The 27755-nt window shown below is 53.0% G+C and overlaps 1 protein-coding gene across 3 annotated transcripts in view; it reads left to right on the top strand.

Annotated features, from left to right (window-relative positions):
• Window positions 1-27755, top strand: part of RICTOR (RPTOR independent companion of MTOR complex 2) — a 1600666-nt gene that overhangs the window by 948976 nt on the left and 623935 nt on the right. For all 3 annotated transcript variants that reach the window (XM_078674985.1, XM_078674984.1, XM_078674983.1), the window contains exon 30: window positions 14739-14968. In XM_078674985.1, the coding sequence (XP_078531111.1) occupies window positions 14739-14968 (230 nt within the window). The remainder of the gene's footprint in view (window positions 1-14738; window positions 14969-27755) is intronic.

Here is a 27755-nt window from a genome sequence, read left to right as displayed (position 1 = left end):
GCAGGGCTGTGTGGGCGCAGAGTCGTACTCCCAGACCGAGCAGCGCAGCGTGCCCTGCAGCACTTACAGCGCCCACAGGCTTGGCAGTTCGGGCTGGACTGTTCCCATGAGGCACAGGGTCAGACTGATTTGCATATGGCCATGTCTGAACTGGGGTGGCAGAGTGGGCTAAAGAACGGTGATGGATTAAACCCAGATCTGTTGACTGGGTGTGAGTGTTTGATTGGTTCAGATGCTCCTTCCATCACCACCCCTTTTTGTACTGCTTTGTTCGCCATAAGTTGGCAGGGTATGCTTAGACGTGAGTCCCTTGCTCACTTTGCCACTGGATTCAAGCAAACCGGACTGAAGACGGCTGAAATGCCAGAAACCGGTCCTCGGAAGCTTGTTTCCGGTCCAGGGAAGGCATGGCTTGGCAGTTCGGGTTGGACTGTTCCCATGAGGCACAGGGTCAGACTCTAACAGACTGGGACTCCCCTTAGCAGAGGCTCTGCTCCAACAGCAATACCCCTGGTGCCAGCCAGGAACCGCAAATCCAGCCTACTCTGCACCCAACAAGCCTGGCCCGTGCCTGAGTGATCCAAGTCCACGAGGACATCCCCCCGGCGACTGGGACCCGAAGTCCAGTGCCCAAAGACCCTCCTCGACGACCCAGATGACGCCTGCAGCCTCAGAACCAGGAACCCCAACCGCAACCAGCCGAGGGTAAGCTTTCCCGACGCCAAAAGACACCCCTGCACCCGGCGCCCACGGTCCCCTGTGCCTTCCTTTGGGGTACCTACCTCTTCTCCAGGATCCCAACTTACCTCTCGAAGTGGTGGTCACACCTGAAGAATCTCCGTCCGTGAGCCTGCAGCCTTTGTTCCCTTTTTAACTTTCCCATTGGCTAACATTGAGCGCCCAACGGCTCAAAAGCACCCTGCACCCAGCCGCCCGAGTACCACTGGGAGTGCAACTACTACCCTACTCTACTTCCCCACTTGCCCTGAGTAAGTGACCTGGAGCTTCGCTCTCACAGGCGCGTGGCCTGCTTGCTTGCCGACACCAACTGAAGGCCCCCACCCTCTATGTGATTCCATTGGGCCTACTCTCTCTCGACCCGGCTGCCCCTGTGCCGCTGAGGGTGTAACTACTGTACCTTCCTGACCCTGGGATATTCCCGAGTCTATGCCCAGAACCTTAACTTCACCAGTCGAGTACTCACCTGGAAACCAATAACTCACTTTCCTGCCTCTGGATAACATTGACTGGTTTGACTCGAAAAATCTTCTAAGTGTGAAGTTTGAAACTCTAAAATATTCCTCTGAAATCCGCTGAGTAACGAAATCCGAGTTACTCGCCTGGAATCTGGAGAGGAGCCAGTACTGAACCCCAAAAGTGATTTTACCTATACTTACCCTTAACCTGAATTTTCTCCCATAGGAAACCATTGACTGTTTTTCTCGGAAATTTCTTGTCTATTTTTGAAAATTACAAATATTCTTTAAAAATCGTACCAAATACTGAAACGTAATTACTTACCTGTCTTAGATAGAGACCCCAGTACTGAGCCTAGGAGTCCAGTCCTAGATTACTAAAGTAACGAGAACCTACTTTACCTGTGACTTGAATTTCCTTCCATAGGATAACATTGCTAGTTTTTCACTGAAAAGTTTGTCTCAACTTTTCAAATACATTTTTATTCCTTAAAAAGCATTGCAATAACAAAATCGTTTTTACTAAACTGTTTTCAGCTTAACCCCAGGACTGAATCCAGGATTCAGTCCTGGAGTTATAAAAGTAATCTATAAATTAATCAGCTGCATTTATATAGAAAAGCCCATTGAGCTCAATGTTAAATTGTGTTTAGAATTGTGTTGCCTACTGCAACCCCTGTACCTATTATGTTTACAAAGTTATTGCCTCTTTGCAAAGTAATTACCTAAGAGTTCTCATATTGAGGAAAGTATATTTTGATACCTGTTGATTCTAAAATAAAAAACAACTATCTTTTGATATAAAAACAATTGGCCTAGAGTTCAGTTCTTGAGTGTGTGAAACCTTTTACTGACTGAGTGTGTACAACAAATGCTTTACACTGTCCTCTGGTACTGCCTAACTGCTCGACCAAGCTACCACTTTAGAGAGTAAGGTCATACCTGACTTTAACCTCTGTTATACCTCTGGGGATTGTGGACTCTATACACAAAGTACCTTACTTTGGTCCAGTACATCTAGAGCCACTTTCTTACAGGTAACACCTCTCTCCAGTACAGGCTTCTATTGTCTCCTTTCCTGGGAATCGTTAGCATGTCTCCCCAGGACAGAAAGCTGTCTCTGGGACGGGCTCCTTGTGTAACCGTTCAGAGCACAGGAGACTGAAGAAAACTAAGTGGCTACTTTGTAAAGGTAGTTACGCGACCCCCAGCTCAACATCGACCTCTGCATTTTCTGCTTCTGGCCGAAACGGGGATCCGTTCTCACGCTTTTACCACAACCTCACGAACCCTCCGAAGGCAACCAATCACTGGATCCAGCTACCGCACCGACTTCTGTTCCTTGTTCCGACTTCTGCTCCCTTTCTGGCCATAATGGATCTCCGTTTGTGCGCCTTCACCATCTTTCACTTCCCATTGGATCCAGCACTCTCCATTACACATCCGCATACTAATCATCCGATTCCAGAACGGGGATCCGCATCTGGGCCAGCACCCACCTCACTCTCTTTAATCGGCAACTTGGTCCTGATGAAGATCCTAAATCAATAGGATCGAAATGCAGTCGACCTGCATTACAGCGCAACTCATGGCGCACTACCTTCTTTGGTTTCCAAATTAATAGCAACCACCCATTCACCAAGGAGGAACCAACGATTTTGTATATATTGTTTTTATTATTGTCATTTTGTGTCTTTTGCTGTTTTCACCCATATGTCACTCGCACCGTCACCGTTTGTCTCACTATCTCGTAGTGCACAAAGCTCCCTTGGGTTGCCACTGCATTATTTGCCTCCCGTGCTGTTCTCTTAACTGTTTTTTTGATTGTCTTGCAAAAATTTGTCTTTAAATATATGATGCTCTATGCACTTCAAAAAAACTAAAAATCGGAGTCTCTCTTTCTTTTATGTCCAGATCCTTTGTAATGTCCTGTACATGCAAATATATCTGTTGCTCAAGTGAATCCAATTGAGATACTGTTGTTTTATACATATGTCCACCCAGATCTCAATCTGATCTACGGGTTATACTCCTGTTGCTTTTTCCCTACTTTCTCTACTTGTAGGCACACGTCAATCTGTAACATTAATTTCCAGTTGATAATCATGTCGGGTTTAATGTACCGAGAAGTTTGATACATCAACTTTGGTTGCAATTTTCAGGAGTTAGCACAGCTGAGGGGGTCTTTAACCCTGCACTCGTCAATGGGACGACCAAGCGATTCCACTGTAGAAACAACAGTTTCACATTCCTACAGACAGAACACACAAAATACATATTCTGCCTATGAAGTATGGTGCACCAGTAGGGCTCGGTAGGCCTGGCAAAGGGATGTCTTACACATATGGCAGAGGGTGGTCAGGCTTTGCCACTGCTTTAATGGCAACATCTGACTAGCAATTTTAAACAGCTATTACAGTCTGCAGTGGTGGACTGGGAAACATGTTCTACCTGTGCCACGTCCAGGTTGGAACAACCAGTGCTGCAATCCCTGAGGGGACTCTCTTAACTTACATGCCCTAGGTGTCTCTGGGTACCATATACTAGGGACCTACAGGTAGTTAGCCTATGCAAATTGGGTATATCCTATGTAACATACACATTTTTGGAGTCAGGGCACTGGCCCTGAGGCCTGATTGGCAGGCCTTAGCGTTGTCCCAGGGTCATAAAACCAGCAGCAGTCCAAAAACTTCACATTTTGTGAACTGGGCTCTCTCGTTTTAAAAAGGTGCCCATTTGTATTCTGCACACTGGTCACAACCGCTCTGGAGATTGGATTCTAAGGGTGTGGACAGTTCAGAAAGCAACTGATGTAAGTGTGCATCGTTGGCACCTATATAGGTCCCTGTGCATCACTTCGGAAGTGGTGATATGTTGGTGTGGAACTGCATGGCACCACCTTTCAGCGTACAGCTTGAGATTTTCTGGACGCAGTCTGACACCTAGGGAATGTTTAAAAGGTGAAGAATCTGCAGTTGTGTGGAGTCTCTATCTGAAATAGCATTACTGAAAGGTTTCTGGGCAGCTGGCTGGGGTAACCTGGTGGCTTCTGGGTTGTCACAGTGCATTGATATGTACTCCATGTATGTCATTCCTGCAAAGTTGACCCCAGTCTTGTCTTATCATGTCACTGTCTCATGGCAGGTCCATTCCAGATCCGGGTGGAGGCGTGTAAGTTCTTGCATCAAATTAAGGGGGTTCTCTTTCGTGCATGTGACTCATGCTGAATGTGAATTTAATAATTTATATTCTCTAGATTAGAAAATTCACAATCCGTGTGAGTCAGGTGCACAAACGGGAAACCACTTGTTTTAGATTTATATCTACTGTATCACTTTTGGCTTGAAGAGTGCCTCTCCCTGTTTTGTTACGTTCTTGCATCTGTCCACAGGTCCAGCAGCAAGGCAAGTTCACAGACATCCCAGACTTGGGCTCAGTCAGGAAGGCTTGAGGCTGCAATCCCACTATATTTCCTACTGTATTGCTGTGCAGAAATTCCCTGTTGATGAGTCATTGGTCGATGTATTTTTTGAAAGAAGAGGCCAGAGCCTGACTTTTGAGACCTGATAGAGACTACTAGCTGCAGATTCCTTAACGTAAAATGATCCCCAGGCGTGAGACTGGATCCGGTAAATCTTTGCCACAGAATCCCTGCGTGCTGAGTTGGGGGGGCACCACGCGACTCCGCCCTGGCGCTATCCGTGGGCGTGACGTCAGCGAGGTCACAAAAGACCCACCCTGGCACGCTGACGTCAGTTTCCTTCTATTCTGCGGACTCGGCGGTGGCTTTGACCCCGGCGCCAACAAGTTCGGCTTCAGGTCTTGGAGGTGTGGTGTTGTCGAGGTGGGGCCCTACGTGGTTCACATCTTCAACCCACGGCGCCCCTGCCTTGCCACAAAACCCTGCGGGGTTCTGTGTGGTGTCGCAGGAGGTCGCAGGGACTCATGGTCGCTCTCGGTCCTCTGGTCAGGCGGCTCTCTTACCGGAGACCGAGCCGATCAAGAACACACAGGCGCCCATGGCGGACTCCACGGCGCCGTCTCAGGATGTCCCTTCCTCTCCGGAAGTTTGTCATCTCCTTGTCTCCTCTACGCCGAAGACTGGACGCCACATCGTTGCTTTTTCCTCGGCGTCTTCCAGGGCAGGCTCTACGCTGTCTCCGCGGCCGCAGCCCCCGGACCCTCTCTTCCGCACCTCGTTGTTGGTCGCCCTGCAGGCTTCTCCGCCTTCTCCGGAGACCCCTCACTAGTCCATGGGTCTTCTATCCTACAGGGGCTGGCCGTTTCCTCCAGCTGGGCTCAGGGACGGGCGACTTAGTTTGCAGCCTTTGGCCACCGAAGAGTTGCTCTCTCCCCAGCGACGCCCTACGGAGGCCGGTGTAGCTTTTATCCGGTCCACTTCTACAGCCGCTGGCATTTTGCGCATGGGCACCCTGGTCACTCAAACCCCTCTGGACAATTTGTTGGAGGTTCTCCACCAGGGCTCTGGTGGAGGGGAGCTGCTTCTTCCATTTGAAGCTTTGCTCCACAACTCTCTTCTTGGGGCCTGGGGGCGTCCTGCTACTGGAGATATGGTGCCTCAGCCGCTCCTCCATCGCCATCGTCCTGCTCCGAACGATCCAGTCTGCCTTTCTTCCCACCTTTCTGTCCAGGGCCCTGTCCTGCAGACTGCTTTTCCTTCTTTACCTTCAGTGTTGCTCCCTCTGTCATGTGAGGGCCGGTGGTTGGACTCCTGGGGGCGTAACATCTACACTTCCACTAGTGCTGCTTTACGCGCGCTCAATACACTTTGTGTGTTGGCCAGGGCTACCTCCGCCCTGTGGGATTCCGCGAAGTCCCTTCTGTCTCGCCCCTCACATGGAGATGTCTGCGCTGATTTGCGGCACCATGTGCTGGATGGACGGGAGCTAGCTGCATTTATTTTCCGTTCCACCTTGGATGTTTCTGATTCGCTCGGCCGTGCTATGGCGAGTTCTGTGGCTCTCTGCTGCCATGCTTGGTTGCTGGATGGTGTCTTTCCGGAGAATGTTAGGGAGTGTCTGTTTGACCTGCCTTTTGATGCGATTCTTTTATTTAACACCCACGCGGACTCCACCATTCAACGACTCCTTGCGGGGCTCCGTCCTCCTCCTCCTCCTCCTCCTCCTCTTCCGTAAGCTTCGCCTTGTTGGTCCTCAAAGGCCTTATGGGAGGCATTTATCCCACCTTTCTCTTAGGGCCGAGTGTTTCGGTTGCCCTGTTTGTATGTTCTGTGTGGAAGGTCTTTGGAGTCCTTAGGTGGGCCCCTCTGTATTGTTGGCTGCTGGTACAGCCCTTTAGCTTTGATGTGGGTGTGTGTTTTTTGGCTGTTAGTGAAGCCATATAGGTCCTCAGGTTGGATGATCTGTGTATTTTTGTGGCTGATTTGTGAGCCATCTGTAATGCTACCCACAGGTCCTCTATATTATTGCCTCTGCTGCGGGTTTTTTCCCTAAGAGGTGTTCCCATGTTTTGTTTTGGGACGTGTCATACCCTAGGTGGGGTACATGTAGCTATTGTATAGCTCTGCCTTAAGCTGGGTGGATGTGGATACCTTCTCGGGTTCCTCGCCTTTCCTGGCGTCACTGTGCACCGCTTGGTGCGTTCTCTTTTTTCTTTCGTCCTAGCGCAGCTTGCCCTGCTCCAGGTTCTGTCCTGCTTAGTATCCAAGGGCGTTTCTATCCTTGTCTACAGGGCTTGCCTGTCTTGCATTTTGTCCCTTGTTCCTGCGGGATATCTGTTTTTTTGTGATTGAATCTTCGGCCGCTGGATTGCCAGACCGACTTTTGTTATGCCGCCTACGGCGTCATGTCTTGGTGTCTCCACCTCATTAGCCAACTTTTCGGCCTGGTCCTCTGCCTTGTGTTCCAGGGGGACTGGAATATTCTTGGTGTTCTCCTGTGTTCTGGTTGACAGCTCAGGTCGGTGCTACTTGTTTCTCCTTTTTTCTTTTGCCCAGTCCCACTTCTCTTCGTGGGCCCGGTTGTGCCACTGGGATGATCCCCCTCTGGGGCTTGTTCTGGGGTTCCCATGCCCCTATCTTGGTCTTGGGCTCTGCCTCTTTTGGGCACACTGCTTCATTGTAGGTACCAGCTGCCTGGGGTGCACCCCTGCTGATTATAGTCCACCCTCAGGGACTTCGGCGTGTGCCCGAGTGCTCCTGTTCCTTGCTCTGCTGGAGCTTTGCGCGTCTGTGTCTTCTTCCTCACGTATGCGCCTCTAGGCTGTGGGGCTGTTCCTGCCTTGTCCACTGCTACGGGGCTGATGCTTGTTCAGCTATTCCCTTTGCTGGGAGTGTTCTCTTGAGGTGAGCTCTGTCTCCGTTTCCACCTCTACCTTTGGCGGTGGTTCTTTTCTTCCTTGGCACTCTTTTGGTGCCGCCTGTTCCTCCGGGTTCTCTGGCAGACACCCTTTTTGCCCTTCGGGTAGGCTTGTGGTATCTTTCTCCTCGTTCTTGATTACATCTGCTTGGTAAGGGCCGGGCCTTCCTGCCTGCCTCCATGACACATTCCCTGTTGGGGCCCTGTGTCCTTCCAAGCTGGTGAGGCTCTCTTGCAGACCCTCCTCCCCTCTAGGTATAGCTAGGGTATCTATTCTACGTTAAGGAATCTGCAGCTAGTAGTCTCTATCAGATGTACGAGTTACTTACCTTCGGTAGCGATGTATCTGAAAGAAACAGGTTAGTATTAGATTCCTTACCTTAGAATATCCCCAGGCGTCAGTCTGGATCCGGAAACTTTTGCGTAGCAGTACCCCTGCGCGTCGGTAGGCGTCGTCTGCAGGCGTCCCCTGCGGCTCCGCGTCGTCGGCGTCGTGCGCCGTGATGACGTCGCTGGAGTATATAGACGCCGCCTCCGCGCGCTGACGTCAGTTCTTCTTTTTTCCGCGCCAGTTAGCGCAGATCCGAAGAGCAGTACTCCGGTCTTTTGACCAAGTTTTTTGTTGAATAAATCTTCTACGGTGCCGGTAGGATGCCCGGTTTCAAGAGTTGCGACAATTGCGACCGCATGATGTCGGTCACCGACCACCATCGACTCTGCCTCCGGTGTCTGGGCGCGGACCACGACGTGGAGTCCTGCGTCGACTGTCGGGCCTTGACTGGTAAAGCTAGGCGGGAGCGGTCCCGCAAGCTTCTCGAGCTCCGAGTGTCGGCCCCGCGTCGAGAGCGGTCCCGGTCCGGTCGGAGGTCGAGGGAGCGGTCGAGGGAACGATCGCGGAGCCGCCATGAGCGCTCCGGGAGTCGCCACCATTCCTCCGGTTCGTCAGGTAAGCGTAAGAAGTCGGGGCGTCGTCATCGCACCCCCGACTCCCGCGTGATGCGGCCGGGGGTTCGGGTGGCCCCACCCCCGCGGCCCCGCGTGGGTCGCCGACGCCGTCTGCCCCATACCCGTCGGTCCCTGGGGAAGGCGCGTCGCGCGAGGAGATTGAGGCATTCCTCATGGCTATGAGGGCGAGGTCTCCTCCGGCGGGGCCTACGGCGCCTGCGGGGCCGTTGGTCCCGTCTGGGGGCCCGAGCGGTTCGGGTGCTCCTGCCTCGACGCCGCCGGTGGCTCCGGCCCCGGCGCCGCTGGGCCCCTCAGGTTCGTCGCCGGCTGGTCTACCGGCCTCTCCGGCGTCGGTTCCTTTGGGCCAACCCGTGGTGCCGCCTCCGCGCGGCGCAGTGACTCCGCCGTCGGTTCCGGCCGGCGTCGGGTCCCCGGCGCCGGCGCCGCGCGGCGCCACCCCCATCCCCCCTCTGACTCCTGACGCGGAGTCGGACCGGCGTCGTCCGACGCCGGATCCGGCGCCGATGGGGCCCATTGACCCCGAAGTCTATATCGTCGACCCAGACTACGGCGATGAGGACGAGTATGGAGAGGGTTGGGAGGGGTCTGAGGACCCTTTATCCCGTGCCTGCCAGTATGATGTGGACTGGGTAGGTGACTTGGGTGATGCCAGTGGTCTGGACGAGTCACCCAACACTGGGTTTGTCTCGCCGACCCCTGTGGCGTCTGAGGCGGGGGCTGCCTATTCGGTGGTCCTGCTGAGGGCTGCCAAGACCTTGGGCCTTGAGCTCCCCGTCGCTAAGGTCAAACCAAACATTCTGACCGAAGTGTTTAAACCGCAGTCATGCCCTCAGGAGCCTCTGCTGCCGTTTAATGAGGCTCTGACGGATGTCCTTTTGGGCACCTGGTCTAGGCCCGCTTCCGGTGCACCGGTTGACCGGAACGTTGCCAGGCGTCACCGTCCGTGTTCGGACGACCCTGCCTTCCTCTCCACCCATCCCTCCCCGGAGAGTCTGGTGATCCAGGCCTCCACTTCGCAGTCCGCATTTCCATCGGCCCCGCCCGATCGGGAATCAAAGCGGTATGACCAATTTGGGAAAAAGGTCTTTTCCTCTTTGAGCGCTGGACTACGGTCTTGTAATACCGCATGCCTCTTGGGCCGCTACACCCACTCCCTGTGGGATACGGTCGCGGAGTGTTTGCCGCAATGCCCGCAGGAAGTGCGGGACAAGCTCAACCAGGCCTTGGTTGAGGGCCGGGATGCGGCGAGGTACTCGATCCGGTGTGGTCTTGACACGACCGACTCGCTGGGACGGGCTATGTCCACGACTGTGGCGATTCGGCGCCATGCTTGGCTGAGATCTGCCAACTTCTCACCGGACGTCCAGAATGCCCTCATGGACATGCCATTTGATGGCAGTCGCCTGTTTGGTGACAAGGCGGACCACGCGCTGAAGCGCTTCAAGGACTCCAGGGTCACGGCCAAGTCCTTGGGTCTTTTGACCCAGCACCAGCAGACGGGTTCGTTTCGCCCCTTTCGTGGCCAAGGAAGGGGCGGTCCCACACGTGCTGCCAGCCACGCGCCGCAGAACGCTCCCCAGCGCGGTGGCGGCCGTGGATTCCGCCGTGGTGGCGGTAGAGGGCAGCGGCGAGGCCAGTCCACACCTCCCCCCGCTGCAGCCTCCAAGTCTTCCTAGTCCGAGCTTTCGGGCTCACGTGACGCCAGTGGGTGGCAGGGTTCGCCATCACCACTCCCGCTGGCGCGCGATTACATCGGACAGGTGGGTGCTGCAGCTCGTCCGAAGGGGCTACTCCCTCCTCTTCGAGTCCACTCCTCCAGCCATGCCACCGCAGAACCACCGTGTGTCGGGGGACCACTTGACACTTCTGCAGGGGGAAGTTACGGCCCTCTTGGCCAAGGGGGCCATCGAGCGCGTTCCTGGGCCAGAAGTAGGGTGTGGTTGCTACTCCCACTACTTTCTGGTGCCCAAGAAGGACAAAGGAGGCCTGCGTCCTATCTTGGACCTACGGAACGTCAACGGCTTCCTCCGGAAGGAGAAGTTCAAGATGTTGACTTTGGCTCAGGTCTTGGCTGCTCTAGACCCACAAGACTGGATGGTAGCGTTGGACTTGCAGGATGCGTATTTTCACATCCCCGTCCTGCCGGCCCACCGGCGTTACCTGCGGTTCACGGTAGGCCACGAGCACTTTCAGTTTATCGTGCTCCCATTCGGCCTTACCAGCGCCCCACGGGTGTTCACGAAAGTGATGGCGGTGGTCGCAGCTCATCTGCGCCGGTTAGGGGTTTCAGTCTTCCCCTACCTCGACGACTGGTTGTTGAAGGCGGGCTCGCCCCAGACAGTCGTCCACCACCTCCAGATGACGGCAGACCTCCTGCACGAGCTGGGGTTTTCCATCAACGTGCCGAAATCACACCTGTGTCCCTCTCAAAAGCTCCTTTTCATCGGAGCGGTTCTCGACTCGGCGCAGTTTCGGGTTTATCCTCCGGAACGGCGGGTCCGGGATATTCAGGCTCTGATTCCCATCTTTCAGCCGTTATCCCGGGTTTCGGTCAGGTTGACGCTGCGGCTTCTGGGGCTGATGGCATCCTGCATCCTTCTGGTGCATCACGCCAGATGGCGGATGCGGGCTCTGCAGTGGGACCTGAAGTTTCAGTGGGCCCAGCATCAGGGCAACCTGTCCGACCATGTCCTGATCTCGGAGGGCACTGCGAGACAGTTGCAGTGGTGGCTTACGGACCGCGATTGGGTCAGAGGCAGATCCCTCTCCCTTCCCCAACCGGAGCACGTAGTTGTGACGGACGCGTCCCTCCAGGGCTGGGGAGGCCACTTGGGAGAGGCAGAGATCAGAGGCATCTGGTCTCCGGCGGAGTCCCGGCTCCATATCAACATGTTGGAGCTGCGGGCGATTCGCCTAGCACTGAAGGCATTCCTCCCCTTTGTCAACGGGAGTGTAGTGCAGGTGTTCACGGACAACACCACCGCCATGTGGTACTGCAACAAACAGGGCGGTGTGGGGTCGTGGACCCTTTGCCAGGAGGCTCTGCGTCTCTGGCAATGGCTGGAACGTCAGGGCGTTACTCTGACGGTTCAACACCTGGCAGGTTCTCTGAACGCCAGGGCGGACGAACTCAGCCGTCGGTGCTCGGTGGATCACGAATGGCGTCTGAACTCGGACGTGGCGAGAGGCCTCTTTCAGCAATGGGGAGAGCCTTGGTTAGATCTATTCGCCACAGAAGAGAACGCGCAATGTCATCAGTTCTGCGCGTTGGAGTTTCCAAGACGGCACTCGCTCGGCGACGCCTTTCGGCGTGAGTGGAGTTGCGGTCTGTTGTACGCCTTTCCGCCTATACCACTTCTGCCCAGAGTGCTGAAGAAGATCAGGCGCGACCGGGCCCAAGTTATCCTTGTGGCTCCGGACTGGGCTCGAAGATAATGGTATCCCGAGCTACTCAGCATGACAGTCGGTCCCTCGATCCGCCTGCCCCTTCAGGAGGACCTTCTGTCGCAGCAGCAGGGGACGGTCCTCCACCCGAACCTGTCCAGTCTCCACCTCCATGCTTGGAGATTGAGCGGCGACAGTTGAGGCCATTTGACTTGCCTCCTGAAGTCTGTGATGTAATTCTGGCAGCCAGGCGTCCCTCCACAAAGTCGGTATACGCCTGCCGGTGGAACAGATTTGTGGCATGGTGCACAGCAAAGGCTGTGGATCCCCTTTCTGCCCCTCTGTCTGAGGTTCTCCTCTTCCTTCTTTCCCTTGCCCAGCAGGGCTCTGCTCTGGGCACTATCAAGGGCTATCTTTCTGCCCTTTCCGCCTTCTTGAGGCTACCTGATCAGCCATCTTTATTCAAGTCCCCTATTGTGTTAAGATTCTTAAAGGGCATCACGCACATGTATCCACCTGCTCCGTTCGTGATGCCTCAGTGGGACTTGAACCTGGTTCTGACATTCCTGATGTGTGCTCCCTTTGAGCCCCTTCATTCCTGTCCTCTCCGTCTTCTCACTTTAAAGACGGCCTTCCTGGTTGCCATCACCTCTGCCAGGAGAGTGAGTGAGCTCCAGGCTCTTTCTGTTAAACCTCCTTTCCTGTCTGTTCATCCTGACAAGGTGGTTCTTCGGACTAGACCTTCTTTCCTGCCCAAGGTAGTCTCTGCTTTTCACATTGGGCAGTCCATCACCTTGCCCTCCTTCTTCCCGCCTCCGCATCCTTCAAAGGATGAAGAGCGGCTCCATCGTCTGGACCCAAAACGTGCGCTTTCATTTTACATGGATCGCACACGCCAGTTCCGGGTGGATGACCAACTGTTTGTTGGCTACGTGGGTGAGAAGAAGGGAAGGGCGGTACAGAAACGAACCATCTCTCGGTGGGTCGTCCTGTGCATCAAAGCATGCTACTCTTTGGCTCGGAAGGAGCCTCCTGTTGGGCTGAGGGCCCATTCCACTCGGGCTACGGCGGCTTCTACTGCCCTGGGCCGGGGCGTCCCCTTGCAGGACATTTGCCAGGCGGCTACGTGGGCCTCGCTGCACACCTTTGCGAGGCACTACTGCCTGGACAGTCAAGTCCGGAGGGACGGCTTTTTTGGCCGTTCGGTCCTCCAGGACTTTCTGGTGTAGGTTGTATTGGTTCGCAGACCCACCTCCGGGGTTGGTATTGCTGGGGTATCTATTCTAAGGTAAGGAATCTAATACTAACCTGTTTCTTTCAGATGAACAAGTTACTTACCTTCGGTAACGATATATCTGTAAGAAACAGTGGTTAGTATTAGATTCCTTACCGCCCCGCCCATCCTCCCCGTTCTGCGAACTGATACCTAGGGTTAAGGACATCCCTTTCAGGGCCCTAGTTTCAAATGGCACCAGTGTTAGTTCTCACATGGCTCTGCGTGTTCTGGCGCGGAAAAGCTGTGTGCAAAGAACTGACGTCAGCGCGCGGAGGCGGCGTCTATATACTCCAGCGACGTCATCACGGCGCACGACGCCGACGACGCGGAGCCGCAGGGGACGCCTGCAGACGACGCCTACCGACGCGCAGGGGTACTGCTACGCAAAAGTTTCCGGATCCAGACTGACGCCTGGGGATATTCTAAGGTAAGGAATCTAATACTAACCACTGTTTCTTACAGATATATCGTTACCGAAGGTAAGTAACTTGTTCATCTGGTAGAGACGATTCTAGCTGCAGAGTCCTTCACGGACCACCCTACCTGCCCGTTCTGTGAGGAACTCCAGTTTAGTCTTCCGCACTCGAACCCCCCCCCCCCCCCCTCCCTGGTGGCTTTGTCGTCTTCAAGTGCCCTTTTTAACTTCTTCACCTGGCGGGATGCTTTGTTCTGCTTATTTGTTCTACCCCTTCCTTTCTGGGACTTGGACGGTAGGTTCATGTGTCCTTCTGTGTCCCTTCACCCAGGTTCTCCAGTGTGGTGCCTGTTCATAATCTTCTCCCTTTTTCATTGTTGGGGTTTCTGACTCCGCTGCAGTCTTCTGGGTTGGGGTCTCTTGGCCGTGCTTCAGCCCTTAGCTCTTTACAGAGGTTACAACCTTCCTTGATGGTGTTGTCTTGGGGTAATTGGTTGTTGCTCATCTGTTCCAAATTTGTTATCCCTCACTGTTATAGTTTGTGGTTGCAGACTTTCCGTCGTCTTTTATGACATTTTTCACACTGCCTTTTCACACACTGTTCCCATGCTCTCACAGTTTAGATGGTTATGTCTCTGCGTTGTGGCGCAGAAAAAGTTATCCGAAGAAAACAGACTTTACAGCGCCGGGTGGGTCTTACGGACCACGCTGACTATACACTTGTGGACAGCATCAGGGCAATGTCGCATAATGCCGCCCCCTACTCCCCCATCCCTTTCTCCCACCCCATCCCCCCTATATTCCCTATCCCCCCCTTCCCCTCTCCCAGCGCACAGGGATGCTGTGGCAAAGATTTTCCGAATCCAGTCTCACCTTATTCTATGTTAAGGAATTTGCCGCTAGAATCGTCTCTACATTGTTACCGAAGGTAAGTAATTCATGCTTCTTAGTAACTAAACCTCTTCGTGATCAGTCCAATTTCCTATATGTCACCTTTAATTTTATGCTTTAGAAATAACTGTTTAGTCAGTCATTTTATTCGTTTTTTTGTTTTTTTAACTAAACAGCCTACATTTCTTACTTAACTGAGCCATATACATTTATTTATTTAAGCATGTTAATTAATGGATAGCATCTGTAACATGCGTTTTATTTTGTTTTAGAACCTGTGTTTACGTTCTTGGTATATTATCTAAAACAAAGCAAGGCTGTGACATTCTTAAACAACTCAATTGGGATGCAGTAAGACACAGTCGTAGGCATCCATGGCCAGTTGTTCCTGATGATATTGATCAGCTGTACAGTGAACTTTCGTCCATACCAAGTACACTAAGTTTGAACTCTGAGTCGACCAGTTCACGACACAACAGTGAAAGTGAATCTACACCAGCAGGTAAGGCCATTTCATATTATCTACCTTTTTGAGGAATGTATTGTTAGCATATTTCTTGTTTTCTCATTTAGTGAGCCCATACGTCTCAAATTGATATCATTAGATCACTAAGATATGTTTTTTCTTGTGTGCTTCTTCACCTTGTTGATGCTAAAGCTGGAATTATGTGGTGCAAGGGATACCCGTTCTTCCATAAGTGACATTAAAAGGAATGAGGCCCTATTGAAGTTATATCTATTTGTTTTCTTCCTCACTTTGTGTAGCATCAAGATGCAGCAATGTAAGTAAATGACTATTTTTTATATGATCAACCCCAAAGTTTTGGACTGATGCTGCTGTTTTCTGATAGATACATCTGCCATGTGGATTCCTCACAGGGCTCGACAAATCATAAAAAATGCTCTAGACCTGCAGGTCTAGTAAACTACAAAATCTTCTCGACCTAACTTAAATGAACTTGACCTCAAACTCTGAAAACTGAGCAAATGTGACAAGTTAACAAGATTTAAAAGCATTTTTATTGTGCATTTACTTTGTGAGCAATAAAGATGCCTTTAAATCTTCCTATCTTGTCACATTTCCTCTGCTTTCAGAGGCAGAGGTCAAGTGTCAAGTTTGTATTCCTACTCGCCAGAAAGGGCGAGTAGGACCTAAAAATAGCTCGTCCTTAATCAATCTCACTTGCAAATGCGAGCGGTCGAGTGAATTTGTCGAGCCCTGCCTCACCTTGTGAATATCCCCTTGCGTCAGCAACATTCGGAAATTCTTTTCGTAGCCTCGCGCCGACGTGGACTTGGACGTCATAGAGACACGGCATCGCACGCGACTCCGCTGACGTCACCGACGCCTATAATAGGCCCACGCCGGCGTGATGACATCAGTTCCCTTTTTACCGCGTCGTCGACGCTAACGGTTATCGGGAATCTCAGTAGCCAACTGGTATTTTGTTGCCTTTTTGTTGCAATTTTCTGCTACTTTGTATCCTGTCTCTTCGACCGGCTTCAAGCTTTGCAGGGAGTGCGGTAAAATGATGTCTATTACCGACCCGCACAATGACTGCATCTGGTGTTTAAGTTCTGACCATGATGTAGATGGTTGTTCCTCATGTCGGAAGATGAACCCGAAGGCCCTGAGGAAAAGAGAGACCAAACTCCTAGTGGCAAAGCTGAAGGCTGGAAAAGAGAAATCGTCGAAATCTCGTTCTCGAAGGGCGAGGTCGAGGACGAAGTCGAGGTCTGGATCTCGAGAAGGATCGTCTTCGAGGTCGGCTTCGGATCATGCTTCGAAGTCGAAGAAGAAGCATAAGAAGAGGAGACATGAGTCACGACGTCGTTCCGGTAAGGAGTCGAGGTCACCAAAGAAGGTACGTTCTAAGGTGGTTACTCTAGATGTCTCTGAACCTGAAGGTGGGGCCTCACCTTCGGAGTCGCGTGTACAATCTCCGGCTCCGAATCCGTCTCCGCCGCCGTCCCCGGCCTGAGAAGAGGAAGAGGTTCAGGAGGATGTGGATTCCGCGCCTGTCGAGGAACCCAATCCGAACACTCCTCAAGACCAGCCTGAAGGTTTTCAACCGCCCTTTCCAACTCCAGGCCAGGACCCATCAGCGTTTCTGAACGCTATGTATGGCGTCTTCTCAAGGGCATGGTACCCCTCTGGTGCACCTTCGGGTCCCATGGGTCCTCTGGCTTTCAATTTAGGAGTTCCTCACTCCTATCCTCCTGCTCCGTTTATGCCTTATATGCCGGCTCCGACGCCACCTTGGCAGTTTCCGGCTCCGCCGAGACCGTCGACGCCGATTCCGACGTCGCCCGCTCCAAGTCGTCCTCGAGGACATCCCACTGAACCATCGGATTCGATACCGACGCCGATCCCGAATCCGTCGGAACCGATGGTGGATCCGGCTGCGAAGCGTGTGAAAGAGAGGTCCAGGAGGGAGGCTCAACGCCTTTTGGAGGAGCTAAGGTACTTGGATTCACATTCTGATGTGGAAGAAGGTGAATTGGAGGAGCACTGTTTTGAGGAGTTGGCTGACGAAGGAAGCCTGGATTTCTCTCCAGAGTGGGAGTTGCCCTCAGGCTCTGGTACTCCTTCTAAGGATGTTCAACCTTACCATTTGGTTATGAGGAAGGCTGCTGATCTTTTTCAGTTAACCTTGCCAACTGTGGAGTTTAAATCCAATATTCTAACTGAGGTTTTGCATTCTCCCATTGCTTCCATTTAATGATGCCTTGACGGAGCCCATTTTGGAGGTGTGGAAGAAACCACTGTCAGCTCCTGCGGTTTCTAAGAGTGTGGCGAGAAGGTACAGGGTTGCACCTGAGGACCCTGCTTTTTTGACCTCTCATCCTTCGCCGGAGAGCTTGGTCATTCAAGCAGCCTGTTCTAAAAAGAATGTAAGTGCCTTTCCCCAGGTTCCATGTGAAAAGGAGGCAAAGAAACAGGATCAGGTTGCTAAAAAGACCTTCTCCTCTGCAAGTATGGCGTTGAAGTCGACAAATGCCCCTTGTCTGATGGGGAGATATGTACATGCCCTTATGGATTCTTTGGGTGTTCTTGCTCCTAAGGTTCCTGATGCCAACAGGAAGGACTTTGAGGAGGTGATCTCAGATGCACAAGCAGCAGCTCGCCAAGTTATACAAAGTGGTCTGGACACTGCGGACTCTGTGGCGCGTATCATGGGCACTGCTGTCGCAACTAGAAGGTCAGCTTGGCTAAAATCCTCGGACTTTTCAGCGGATGTTCAAGCGACTTTATTAGATCTTCCTTTTGATGGGTCTGGCATCTTTGGGAAGAAGGCTGATGCAGCCCTTGAGAGATTTAAAGACAGTAGGGCAACTGCTAAATCTTTAGGTCTTCAGATAAGGGGCTCTTCGACCAACAAGAGATTCAGGGGTTTTGGTCGCTCTTCCTTTCGGATTTACCGACAAGGTCAGCAGCAGCAGCAGCAACAACAGCAGCAGCAGCAAAATTCCATGTACAGATCATACAGAGGAAAGCAGAGGGCGCGTCCTCGTGGACGTCAAGCCTCTTCCTCCTCCACTTCCTCCAACCCCCCTGCCCCAGAAAAGCAGTCCTAGATCCGCCATTCAGGATCATGCGGGTCCGGTGGGGGGTCGGCTTACCCATTTTCTACAAGATTCAGAATCGGTTACATCAGATCTTTGGGTTCTCAATCTTGTAGAAAATGGGTATGCCCTTCCCTTTCGGGAATTCCCTCCCAATTACCCGGTTTTTGCACCGAGGAACATCTGTTGCTTCTACAGGAGGAAGTGCAGACTCTGTCAAGAAAGGGTGCGATAGAGGTGGTCCCAGAGCAGGAAAGGGGTCAGGGATGCTACTCCCGGTATTTCCTGATTCCCAAGAAAGATGGCAGACTTCGTCCAATCCTGGATCTCAGGATCTTGAATCTCTATCTGAAGCAGGAGAAATTCAAGATGCTCACCCTTGCTCAGGTTCTTCAAGCGCTGCTAGAAGAAGACTGGATGGTGTCACTCGACTTGCAGGATGCGTACTTTCACATCCCAATCCTGAAGTTGCACAGGAAGTATCTCCGTTTTACGGTGGGATCGCAGCACTATCAGTTTGCGGTCCTTCCGTTTGGACTTACTACTGCGCCTCGAGTCTTTACCAAGGTGATGGCGGTGGTGGCAGCACATCTCAGAAGGTCGGGGATTCCAGTATTCCCTTATTTGGACGACTGGCTGATCAAAGCAGAGTCGTCGGAGAGAGGGCTCCATCATCTGCAGGAGACAACCCAGTTGTTGTACAGGTTGGGTTTTTCGATAAATGTACCCAAGTCTCACCTGGTGCCCTCCCAGCGCAACCTGTTCATAGGTGCCGTACTGGACACTACTGTATGGCGTGCATTCCCTCCTCCTCAAAGGATTCGCGACGTACAGGAAATGATTCCTTTATTTTACAATGGAGCGGTCGTTCCAGTCCTGAAGGTCCTTCGCCTGCTCGGTCTGATGGCTTCATGCATTCTGTTGGTCAACCATGCACGCTGGCACATGAGGGCGCTCCAGTGGTGCCTCCGCAGGCAGTGGTATCAACACAACGGAGATCTCAGAGAGTGAGTGAGGAATTCCAGAGAAGCTGCAGCGGATCTGTCATGGTGGGGCGTGGAAGGCAACCTGTCTCAGGGGAAGCCTTTTCAGCTGCCTCCTCCGGTGGCCACAGTAATATCGGATGCATCCACTCTAGGGTGGGGTGCTCATCTGGGGGATCTGGAGGTCAAGGGTCTTTGGTCTCCAGAGGAAAGGTTGTTTCACATCAACCTTCTAGAATTGTGGGCGATACGTTTGGCGCTCAAGGCCTTCCTCCCTTCCCTTCGCGGTCGTTCGGTCCAGGTCCTGACGGACAACACGACCGCGATGTGGTACGTCAACAAGCAGGGAGGAGTGGGGTCGCAGTGTCTCTGCAGAGAGGCTCTGCGCCTCTGGTCCTGGGTTCAGGACCATCAGATTTTTTTGATGGCAAATCATCTGGCCGGGGTTCTGAACGTTCGTGCATACAGTCTCTGTCGGCAATTTTCGGCCGACCACGAGTGGAGGCTTCACCCGGAGGTGGTTCGTCTCGTCTTTCGGACGTGGGGAACTCCTCAGGTGGACCTGTTCGCCACTCGCGAGAATGCTCACTGCCTGTCATTCTGCAGTCTCCAGTATCCGTTGCAGGGAGCCTTGGGGGACGCGTTTCAGTTGAGTTGGGGAAATCAACTCCTTTACGCGTTTCCCCCCATACCTTTGATTCCTCGGGTTCTGAGGAAGATTCGCCAGGACCGGGCCCAAGTCATATTGGTCGCCCCGGATTGGCCAAGAAGGGTGTGGTATACAGATCTTCTCCACCTCTCCTCTCACCCGCCGCTCCGTCTCCCTCTCAGGGCAGACCTCCTCTCTCAGATGGAGGGGCAGGTTCTACACCCCCAGCTGGACTTTTCCAGCGAGCTTACCGGACAGTACACCTCCACGCCGAAAGCAGCTCCAGTGCCAGCTCCTGGGTGGGGAACGCTGTAGTCTCGCCGCCACAGCAACAACACCGCGGCTGGAGACTACAGCTCCCAGCGAGCTTTGCGGGCACTTCCTGCCTCCCGCACTCTTCGCGCCCGGAGGCGCTACATAGAGCAGACGCTCCCTCGGTGGAGCGGGGGGACTTTTCCAGCGAGCTTACCGGACAGTACACCTCCACGCCGAAAGCAGCTCCAGTGCCAGCTCCTGGGTGGGGAACGCTGTAGTCTCGCCGCCACAGCAACAACACCGCGGCTGGAGACTACAGCTCCCAGCGAGCTTTGCGGGCACTTCCTGCCTCCCGCACTCTTCGCGCCCGGAGGCGCTACATAGAGCAGACGCTCCCTCGGTGGAGCGGGGGGACTTTTCCAGCGAGCTTACCGGACAGCACACCTCCACGCCGGCGTGATGACATCAGTTCCCTTTTTACCGCGTCGTCGACGCTAACGGTTATCGGGAATCTCAGTAGCCAACTGGTATTTTGTTGCCTTTTTGTTGCAATTTTCTGCTACTTTGTATCCTGTCTCTTCGACCGGCTTCAAGCTTTGCAGGGAGTGCGGTAAAATGATGTCTATTACCGACCCGCACAATGACTGCATCTGGTGTTTAAGTTCTGACCATGATGTAGATGGTTGTTCCTCATGTCGGAAGATGAACCCGAAGGCCCTGAGGAAAAGAGAGACCAAACTCCTAGTGGCAAAGCTGAAGGCTGGAAAAGAGAAATCGTCGAAATCTCGTTCTCGAAGGGCGAGGTCGAGGACGAAGTCGAGGTCTGGATCTCGAGAAGGATCGTCTTCGAGGTCGGCTTCGGATCATGCTTCGAAGTCGAAGAAGAAGCATAAGAAGAGGAGACATGAGTCACGACGTCGTTCCGGTAAGGAGTCGAGGTCACCAAAGAAGGTACGTTCTAAGGTGGTTACTCTAGATGTCTCTGAACCTGAAGGTGGGGCCTCACCTTCGGAGTCGCGTGTACAATCTCCGGCTCCGAATCCGTCTCCGCCGCCGTCCCCGGCCTGAGAAGAGGAAGAGGTTCAGGAGGATGTGGATTCCGCGCCTGTCGAGGAACCCAATCCGAACACTCCTCAAGACCAGCCTGAAGGTTTTCAACCGCCCTTTCCAACTCCAGGCCAGGACCCATCAGCGTTTCTGAACGCTATGTATGGCGTCTTCTCAAGGGCATGGTACCCCTCTGGTGCACCTTCGGGTCCCATGGGTCCTCTGGCTTTCAATTTAGGAGTTCCTCACTCCTATCCTCCTGCTCCGTTTATGCCTTATATGCCGGCTCCAACGCCGCCTTGGCAGTTTCTGGCTCCGCCGAGACCGTCGACGCCGATTCCGACGTCGCCCGCTCCAAGTCGTCCTCGAGGACATCCCACTGAACCATCGGATTCGATACCGACGCCGATCCCGAATCCGTCGGAACCGATGGTGGATCCGGCTGCGAAGCGTGTGAAAGAGAGGTCCAGGAGGGAGGCTCAACGCCTTTTGGAGGAGCTAAGGTACTTGGATTCACATTCTGATGTGGAAGAAGGTGAATTGGAGGAGCACTGTTTTGAGGAGTTGGCTGACGAAGGAAGCCTGGATTTCTCTCCAGAGTGGGAGTTGCCCTCAGGCTCTGGTACTCCTTCTAAGGATGTTCAACCTTACCATTTGGTTATGAGGAAGGCTGCTGATCTTCTTCAGTTAACCTTGCCAACTGTGGAGTTTAAATCCAATATTCTAACTGAGGTTTTGCATTCTCCCATTGCTTCCATTTAATGATGCCTTGACGGAGCCCATTTTGGAGGTGTGGAAGAAACCACTGTCAGCTCCTGCGGTTTCTAAGAGTGTGGCGAGAAGGTACAGGGTTGCACCTGAGGACCCTGCTTTTTTGACCTCTCATCCTTCGCCGGAGAGCTTGGTCATTCAAGCAGCCTGTTCTAAAAAGAATGTAAGTGCCTTTCCCCAGGTTCCATGTGAAAAGGAGGCAAAGAAACAGGATCAGGTTGCTAAAAAGACCTTCTCCTCTGCAAGTATGGCGTTGAAGTCGACAAATGCCCCTTGTCTGATGGGGAGATATGTACATGCCCTTATGGATTCTTTGGGTGTTCTTGCTCCTAAGGTTCCTGATGCCAACAGGAAGGACTTTGAGGAGGTGATCTCAGATGCACAAGCAGCAGCTCGCCAAGTTATACAAAGTGGTCTGGACACTGTGGACTCTGTGGCGCGTATCATGGGCACTGCTGTCGCAACTAGAAGGTCAGCTTGGCTAAAATCCTCGGACTTTTCAGCGGATGTTCAAGCGACTTTATTAGATCTTCCTTTTGATGGGTCTGGCATCTTTGGGAAGAAGGCTGATGCAGCCCTTGAGAGATTTAAAGACAGTAGGGCAACTGCTAAATCTTTAGGTCTTCAGATAAGGGGCTCTTCGACCAACAAGAGATTCAGGGGTTTTGGTCGCTCTTCCTTTCGGATTTACCGACAAGGTCAGCAGCAGCAGCAGCAACAACAGGAGCAGCAGCAAAATTCCATGTACAGATCATACAGAGGAAAGCAGAGGGCGCGTCCTCGTGGACGTCAAGCCTCTTCCTCCTCCACTTCCTCCAACCCCCCTGCCCCAGAAAAGCAGTCCTAGATCCGCCATTCAGGATCATGCGGGTCCGGTGGGGGGTCGGCTTACCCATTTTCTACAAGATTCGGAATCGGTTACATCAGATCTTTGGGTTCTCAATCTTGTAGAAAATGGGTATGCCCTTCCCTTTCGGGAATTCCCTCCCAATTACCCGGTTTTTGCACCGAGGAACATCTGTTGCTTCTACAGGAGGAAGTGCAGACTCTGTCAAGAAAGGGTGCGATAGAGGTGGTCCCAGAGCAGGAAAGGGGTCAGGGATGCTACTCCCGGTATTTCCTGATTCCCAAGAAAGATGGCAGACTTCGTCCAATCCTGGATCTCAGGATCTTGAATCTCTATCTGAAGCAGGAGAAATTCAAGATGCTCACCCTTGCTCAGGTTCTTCAAGCGCTGCTAGAAGAAGACTGAATGGTGTCACTCGACTTGCAGGATGCGTACTTTCACATCCCAATCCTGAAGTTGCACAGGAAGTATCTCCGTTTTACGGTGGGATCGCAGCACTATCAGTTTGCGGTCCTTCCGTTTGGACTTACTACTGCGCCTCGAGTCTTTACCAAGGTGATGGCGGTGGTGGCAGCACATCTCAGAAGGTCGGGGATTCCAGTATTCCCTTATTTGGACGACTGGCTGATCAAAGCAGAGTCGTCGGAGAGAGGGCTCCATCATCTGCGGGAGACAACCCAGTTGTTGTACAGGTTGGGTTTTTCGATAAATGTACCCAAGTCTCACCTGGTGCCCTCCCAGCGCAACCTGTTCATAGGTGCCGTACTGGACACTACTGTATGGCGTGCATTCCCTCCTCCTCAAAGGAATCGCGACGTACAGGAAATGATTCCTTTATTTTACAATGGAGCGGTCGTTCCAGTCCTGAAGGTCCTTCGCCTGCTCGGTCTGATGGCTTCATGCATTCTGTTGGTCAACCATGCACGCTGGCACATGAGGGCGCTCCAGTGGTGCCTCCGCAGGCAGTGGTATCAACACAACGGAGATCTCAGAGAGTGAGTGAGGAATTCCAGAGAAGCTGCAGCGGATCTGTCATGGTGGGGCGTGGAAGGCAACCTGTCTCAGGGGAAGCCTTTTCAGCTGCCTCCTCCGGTGGCCACAGTAATATCGGATGCATCCACTCTAGGGTGGGGTGCTCATCTGGGGGATCTGGAGGTCAAGGGTCTTTGGTCTCCAGAGGAAAGGTTGTTTCACATCAACCTTCTAGAATTGTGGGCGATACGTTTGGCGCTCAAGGCCTTCCTCCCTTCCCTTCGCGGTCGTTCGGTCCAGGTCCTGACGGACAACACGACCGCAATGTGGTACGTCAACAAGCAGGGAGGAGTGGGGTCGCAGTGTCTCTGCAGAGAGGCTCTGCGCCTCTGGTCCTGGGTTCAGGACCATCAGATTTTTTTGATGGCAAATCATCTGGCCGGGGTTCTGAACGTTCGTGCATACAGTCTCAGTCGGCAATTTTCGGCCGACCACGAGAGGAGGCTTCACCCGGAGGTGGTTCGTCTCGTCTTTCGGACGTGGGGAACTCCTCAGGTGGACCTGTTCGCCACTCGCGAGAATGCTCACTGCCTGTCATTCTGCAGTCTCCAGTATCCGTTGCAAGGAGCCTTGGGGGACGCGTTTCAGTTGAGTTGGGGAAATCAACTCCTTTACGCGTTTCCCCCCATACCTTTGATTCCTCGGGTTCTGAGGAAGATTCGCCAGGACCGGGCCCAAGTCATATTGGTCGCCCCGGATTGGCCAAGAAGGGTGTGGTATACAGATCTTCTCCACCTCTCCTCTCACCCGCCGCTCCGTCTCCCTCTCAGGGCAGACCTCCTCTCTCAGATGGAGGGGCAGGTTCTACACCCCCAGCTGGACTTTTCCAGCGAGCTTACCGGACAGTACACCTCCACGCCGAAAGCAGGCTCCAGTGCCAGCTCCTGGGTGGGGAACGCTGTAGTCTCGCCGCCACAGCAACAACACCGCGGCTGGAGACTACAGCTCCCAGCGAGCTTTGCGGGCACTTCCTGCCTCCCGCACTCTTCGCGCCCGGAGGCGCTACATAGAGCAGACGCTCCCTCGGTGGAGCGGGGGGACTTTTCCAGCGAGCTTACCGGACAGTACACCTCCACGCCGAAAGCAGCTCCAGTGCCAGCTCCTGGGTGTGGAACGCTGTAGTCTCGCCGATACAGCAACAACACCGCGGCTGGAGACTACAGCTCCCAGCGAGCTTTGCGGGCACTTCCTGCCTCCCGCACTCTTCGCGCCCGGAGGCGCTACATAGAGCAGACGCTCCCTCGGTGGAGCGGGGGGACTTTTCCAGCGAGCTTACCGGACAGCACACCTCCACGCCGAAAGCAGCTCCAGTGCCAGCTCCTGGGTGGGGAACGCTGTAGTCTCGCCGCCACAGCAACAACACCGCGGCTGGAGACTACAGCTCCCAGCGAGCTTTGCGGGCACTTCCTGCCTCCCGCACTCTTCGCGCCCGGAGGCGCTACATAGAGCAGACGCTCCCTCGGTGGAGCGGGGGGACTTTTCCAGCGAGCTTACCGGACAGCACACCTCCACGCCGAAAGCAGCTCCAGTGCCAGCTCCTGGGTGGGGAACGCTGTAGTCTCGCCGCCACAGCAACAACACCGCGGCTGGAGACTACAGCTCCCAGCGAGCTTTGCGGGCACTTCCTGCCTCCCGCGCCCGGAGGCGCTACATAGAGCAGACGCTCCCTCGGTGGAGCGGGGGGACTTTTCCAGCGAGCTTACCGGACAGCACACCTCCACGCCGAAAGCAGCTCCAGTGCCAGCTCCTGGGTGGGGAACGCTGTAGTCTCGCCGCCACAGCAACAACACCGCGGCTGGAGACTACAGCTCCCAGCGAGCTTTGCGGGCACTTCCTGCCTCGCGCACTCTTCGCGCCCGGAGGCGCTACATAGAGCAGACGCTCCCTCGGTGGAGCGGGGGGACTTTTCCAGCGAGCTTACCGGACAGCACACCTCCACGCCAAAAGCAGCTCCAGTGCCAGCTCCTGGGTGGGGAACGCTGTAGTCTCGCCGCCACAGCAACAACACCGCGGCTGGAGACTACAGCTCCCAGCGAGCTTTGCGGGCACTTCCTGCCTCCCGCACTCTTCGCGCCCGGAGGCGCTACATAGAGCAGACGCTCCCTCCGCGTCGCGGGACGCGCGCTGGCGACGCCGGGCAGAGGGCGGGCCGTCTAAGGCCGTCCAAGGACGAACAGGGACGGGACGGGCCACATCTCTAACATCATGGGTAAGCGCAAACTCGTGACAGCGCCGGTTGGCGAGGCTAAAGCTAAGGTCCCTAAGTACACCAATAGCATCATCCCGTATTTGACTGCGAAAGTGTCTGAACTATCAACCCAGATTGCAGAGTCAGAGGGTAAATTGGGTTTGGAAACTACTCCGGTAGACGCGGACTCATTAAATACCTCCACCATTAACTGTATCCCGTTGGAACCCAGGGTTATTATTGAGGCATGTAGGCCAACTCAGCCACAATCTCCCATGGTTCTCCCGACCCCGGTACTGCCGGAAACAGTGAGACCATCTATTACGGCGTCTACATATGATTCAGGAAGCATAGCTTGTAGCCAGCCTGGGGTTCAGCGTGCATTGTGTGTTACTGAAGAGGGTATCTCAGCTCTACTTGAAAAACTTTTCTCGGATAGGCTGGAATCCGCCCTTATCCAGATTGCCACTGACATTACTGAAACATTGAAGGATTGTGTCAAGGAGCTTCTGGTGAAATGCGAGCGCATCAATTGCATTTTAAACACACGGGGTCTTTCAACTACTATACAAGAGGCGCCTTGCTCAACAGCGGTACAGGTTCCTGCACCCAAGCCTGGTGGCCCATCCACTACTGTTGCTAGTGTGGCTACTAAAGTGACTCCTGAGAACCCTGCTCAAAACAAAGGGGAGGTTAAAAAGGGTTTATCTGCACCTTTGCTAGAAGCCGCATCTAGTGAAACCCCAATAGTAAGGCCTAGAGCTACACAGGGGGGCCGGGGGAGTATGGTACCCCCAGTTAATTTACCTCCTGATGCAACACCATTTGTAGCTATACTGGTTAATGTACCGAAACTTGCTGTGGGGGAGGCTGAACACCATGAAACACTTTTGAAGCATACTAAAAATTGGTGCAATGCGAATTGCACGGGTGCAAGTAACATCGCAGATAATATCTTGACAGGAAGAAGGGTTGACTGGGTGGGCACAACTAGGAAAAGTGTAGCTGGAGACTGCGTAATTGTAAATTTTAAATCAAGAAACGTCTCCAGCCGTCTCTTTTGGGATGCTTCCCCACTGGATTCAGTAGGCAAAGGTGTTCGTGCGATGCCCCTTGGCTTTTTTTTATCCCCCAGTTAGTAGGTTAGGTGGTGGAGAGAACACCATGCTACATCTTAATAACAATGTATGGGTTGAAGACAAACCTATTCCACCTTTACAAGCGAACCGATGGATGACCAAGCAACCCAGGGCTGGTGGCACAGTTAATTCTGTAAAAAATATCCCTACCAATGACTTAATATTGTCGAATAGATTCTCGGCTCTGGCAAATAAGTTAGATATTGATTGACTAGAGCATAGTCATAATAGCCTGAACGTCTCTTGTAATGAAAATGTTTCTACTGATTTGTCATGTAACACAATCACTGCCGTAAATGACCCTTTAGCTTTGGGTAGGGGGAACATCAGGCTACTTTCCTGGAATATTGCGGGATTACGTTCTAAGCAGGATGACCCGATTTGGCTACATAAGATAAAAGAACACGACATAGTGGCCTTACAGGAAACTTGGGCACGAGAAAATGCATTGTGGGTGGATGGTTATACATCTTTTTTTGTCAAAGCACAGAGTTCCACGGCGGGAAGGGATAGGGGGGGCTTGTTGCTTTTAGTCTCAGTTAACGTAACAGGCACTATTAAGGAAATCCCCAGCTCCTCATATTATTTTCAGCTGGTGGAAATTCTGCAAAAAGACAATAACAAGATAGTGCTAATAAACTGTTATAACTCTGTGCAGGGGGGTCCTCTTAATTTTGTTTTAGAAGAGTTGTCTTCTTTTTTAATTAATTACATATCAAAATAAACCACTTTTGTTCAACTCATACTGATGGGAGATTTTAATGTTCATTTGTGTGGGCTACATTGCCAGATTGAGGTTGATACTGGCCCA

Source organism: Lissotriton helveticus, chromosome 2_1 (genome assembly GCF_964261635.1).
Source record: "Lissotriton helveticus chromosome 2_1, aLisHel1.1, whole genome shotgun sequence".
Taxonomy (NCBI): domain Eukaryota; kingdom Metazoa; phylum Chordata; class Amphibia; order Caudata; family Salamandridae; genus Lissotriton; species Lissotriton helveticus.
Note: the sequence above shows the minus strand (reverse complement) of the source record. Positions and strands in the feature narration are given on the sequence as shown.